At 37.4% G+C, this 4,014-nt stretch overlaps 1 protein-coding gene across 1 annotated transcript in view; it reads right to left on the bottom strand.

Moving 5' to 3' along the window:
• sgk2b (serum/glucocorticoid regulated kinase 2b) overlaps positions 1-2,409 on the bottom strand; it is a 5,554-nt gene extending 3,145 nt beyond the window's left edge. The window contains exon 1 of the mRNA XM_008323098.3: positions 144-2,409. Coding sequence (XP_008321320.2) covers positions 144-210 — 67 coding nt within the window. The 5' untranslated portion in view covers positions 211-2,409. The remainder of the gene's footprint in view (positions 1-143) is intronic.
• Between the last annotated feature and the right edge of the window lie 1,605 nt (positions 2,410-4,014).

The raw sequence follows: 4,014 nt of genomic DNA, 5'->3' as shown, positions 1-4,014 counted from the left end.
CGTGTGACAAAATAAGCTGAAATATATATATATATACATTTGTTGGTGTACACAGAAATTACAAGTACATTTTTGTGTATATATTCACCAGTAGTACTTTGGTTTTATAAAGTTAGTAAGCCTGAAATAAATTCTTAATTTACCTGAGAAAAACGACACCAGTCCCCTCATTTTTGCGTATGTCATGGGTCGGTCCTGAGTCACAGTCATTTTGAATGATGAGTTTCAGAAGATTCTGAAAAGTTTCTTGGACAAAGATGGACACAAGAGACGGGACTGTCCTGCAGCGGAGCAGAGGAGTCTGGTCTTTAAAACCTCCCGTCAGTCACAGCGTCACACTCCTCCTGCCGCCTCAATTGTGGCGTACGTCACTCACCGTGATGCGTTCATGTGCCCTCGGAAAAATAAAATAACAACGTCAACACGTGGGTTGAACGTTAGCATGTGAGTCCAGAGTTAGAGTTTACTTTTTTTTAAATGCTAACCGCGGAAATGATACTCAGCGCAGTTTTTTATTTAGTTTTGAGGGGGAAAAAAGCAAATACTGTTGTATTAGTGGTAATTATGTAGTCTTCGCTTTAGTTTCTTTATAAAACATACCGTGTGTTTCAGATATGTCAAATTAATGCACCTAATTTTGATCATAGTTGGTGTGGTGAGAAATATTTTGCTAAGCTGTAACGCATACCCTGTAGGCTAGTTTTAAGAGATTTATCTCTAAAATCTCCACTGGTCAAGTAAGTTGAAAAAATAGTTTAAGTATTTACAAAACATGTTAATAATATTTAAACAAAGTGACTATGTACAAGAGATAAAATAAACTAATAAATACACGTAGACAGTGACAGTCATTAAAATGTGTGACTTCAAATAATTTTTATTTTATTGCAGTTAAAACATAAACTTAAGATAATATTTTTGTACAGTTTTTTAAAATGTTAGAGACCTGAGACACAAGACAATTCTACAAATGAGTATAGTTTTAATGTATCCAGAAGTGTATATGTATAAGTAGGTTTTGCACAGTGATATAACACACCAAGAGAGTAACCGGTGGCAATAGAATATCACCACAGTGAGTTCATGCCTGTCGACATAGTGACCCAGTTTATGACTTTGTAACACACCCTCCAATCTGTCCGTCTGTTTCTCCAAGTCTCAATATGACGGGTGTGGATTTCTACTCACATATTCCAGTCACAGGTGGTGCAGAAGGAGGACTGGGAACTACCAGTAAGTCTGTCTGCGATGGCATCACTTACGCAACGTGTTAAGTGTAAGTCCATCTACCATATATGCATACAAATGTCAATGGAGGTACATTTATAAGATACTAAGGTCAAGTCCTTACATGTCCAATCCTTTTGGTCCAATTGTTTTAAATCTTTTGGACCTCACACATTGTCTCTAGCCATTGAGCTAAAGGAGAGCTAGCTTCTCTCCAACATTACGGCACAGAAAGGGTCAGATTTTGGTCCAAATCTCTATCAGAAGAAGGCAATGATTTGGTCTTACATTTGACTGAACATGACTAGTAAAGGACTTAGGACCAGTAATTAATTCAGCACATCAGGGTTAAAATAGGACAGCTTTTATCAAGCCAAAGTCCAGCTTTGATTTTGTCAGGCATTTAGGAGCTAGTCCTAAGCTAAATGACATAGGACACGAGGAGGGTAAGCTTTGGTTCAACATAGGGGTAGAAGAGGGGCCCTACAGAACTGTGGCCTACAGTGATCTAAGGTCAGGGTCAGCTGAGGGCCAGCTTTGGTTTAACACAGAGTGGTCAGCACACGGTCACAACTGTGGACCAGACAAGGTCTACAGTTAAAACACCACAAGGTCCAACTTTGGTCCAACATGACAAGCTGTGTCTAATGAAGGCCAGTAAATACATCCTGGTTGTGGACCAAGTAAAAAGATGGGTGACGATGCCATAATAGTGCATGTTGTATTTACTGATTGAAGAACAAATACATACAGAATATTATTCTTTTAAACAGGATTTGCCACATACATTATTCTTAAACTACAGTTAATGGGTCATGGAAACAGGACAGCGGTCCACCATAAGGCAACTCTATACATCTTTCCGTCTGGACTCCTGGGAAGCGGCACGGCCTGTCCACACCATCGCAGACCCAATTTTATGGCTGAGATTTATAACCAGTCACCTGCACCACTTCTTATTCCACTTTAGTGACTCAGTGTTTTTTACTGTAAATGATACACTACAGTTAAGGGTTAACACTGAAACCTAATCTAACACGAAATCTTAATTTTAAAAAAAAAGTTAATATGAAATATATAGAGAAATAAAGAAAATCAAGATTCATTGTTAATAGAGAGGGAGAGATGATAAATGTACTAATTAAAAAACCTATTTTACTTTGACCCAATTAAGGAAGGACTAAAGTGTGGTATGAGTTTTTAATACCAATTAAGGAAAGACTAAAGTGTGGTATGAGTTTTTAATAAACCGATATTAAAATGTATTTGTTTCACACAGATTCTTTATGATTAGAAGCAGAGTTCCAGACATGTTTGAGGAGGTTGAATTTGATGCCATCAGAACGAAACATTGCTAATCGTGTTAATTGGACCAGAAATGCAGGATGTGCATAAACTGCATTCATGTCAGAGTTGCCTGTCTGTCATGTGCCTATATTTGGAGCTGCTAAGTCCAGGCTAGAGCCGGTGGTACAGGGTGTTTTGGTTACACTTGCAGAAAGCTGATATTCTGGCAACGACAGGAGGAGGTTCCGCTCTCTCGACACAGTGGTTGTAGGTTTGGTTTTCCAATGGGAACTGGTCTCTGCTGGTCTGACCAGCTGCCTCCAGGCCACAACCTCTTGTGTCATATGTGTCATGTAAACTGGTTGATGCTGGTTGTGTGTGTGTAGTGTTTAGTTTGTCTTAGTAATATATTGGGTTAACTTGACTTTATTTAAAATATGCAAATAAAATTCAAGAAAGAAAATGCATAATTTCTACAGGTTTACCATGTAGTCACCAGGCCAGTCAAAAACATGTGGTTGGGTTTGTGAAGGCTCTCATCCAGAAACCCATTGAGGTCAAACAGCTTATTTGTCACAACATATCCTATTTCCATAAGTCAACATGCAGTTTTAAAATTTTAAAAACTTAGCATTAAGTAAGTACTTAGTAAATATTGTAAATGTGTAAATGAGTAAATGTATAAGAAAATCCATGTAAAGAGCAAAACTATTTCAAATCACACCTAAAAATAAATAAATAAAACAGCATTACAGGAAAATGGTAGTGGAATATTTATTAAAACACAAAGGATGAATTAAAAAAACATCAGTCATTGTAACCTAATGAAATAATCCAAAGGTGTGCACTGGGTTATTGTAGTCTAAACACAAAATAACAAACCGAAATCAATCTAAAAAGATCTGTTGTGGAAAGTATGCCCTCATCTTTAACAGGTACGTAACATACATTTTATAAATAAATTAACTGATATTTTGTTGGCACTTCAGCAACGGCAGTTATTAAGTGCATCAAGTGCATTTTCGGTGAAGATGAAATGCAAGTTCACATGACAGTAGTAGTACCTGATGTGTCCGGTAGATGGCGACAACCCAGAGCAATAGAACCAGTCAAAATTATCGTCTTGTATTAATATTCTTCATATGGGGGAAAGGACAATCTGACCCTGTTTATATTGACATTTACACAACACAAATATGTAATACACACACTCATTTATAATATAAAGAACGTTTTTAAAAAGGTGTCTGAGTTATTCGACTATTTCCTTCGTACACTTATTGTTATTCTTCTTTATAGTCTATTGTTCATAATCAGTCAATTTTACTATTATGATTTTTTCTTATAAAATATATTCTTTTTAACAAAAAGTTATATTTACAGAATAGAATACAAACCTCGTGCTCGGGCCATTCGGCGCGTACTCCAACGGGACCGCGCACTCAGTCGGGGGCGCGCTCGGTGGCGTAGGGGCGGGGCCGCGCAGAGTCCTAAGCGAAG

The sequence above is a fragment of the Cynoglossus semilaevis genome, chromosome 13 (assembly GCF_000523025.1).
Source record: "Cynoglossus semilaevis isolate Cse_v1.0 chromosome 13, Cse_v1.0, whole genome shotgun sequence".
Lineage (NCBI taxonomy): Eukaryota > Metazoa > Chordata > Actinopteri > Pleuronectiformes > Cynoglossidae > Cynoglossus > Cynoglossus semilaevis.
Note: the sequence above shows the minus strand (reverse complement) of the source record. Positions and strands in the feature narration are given on the sequence as shown.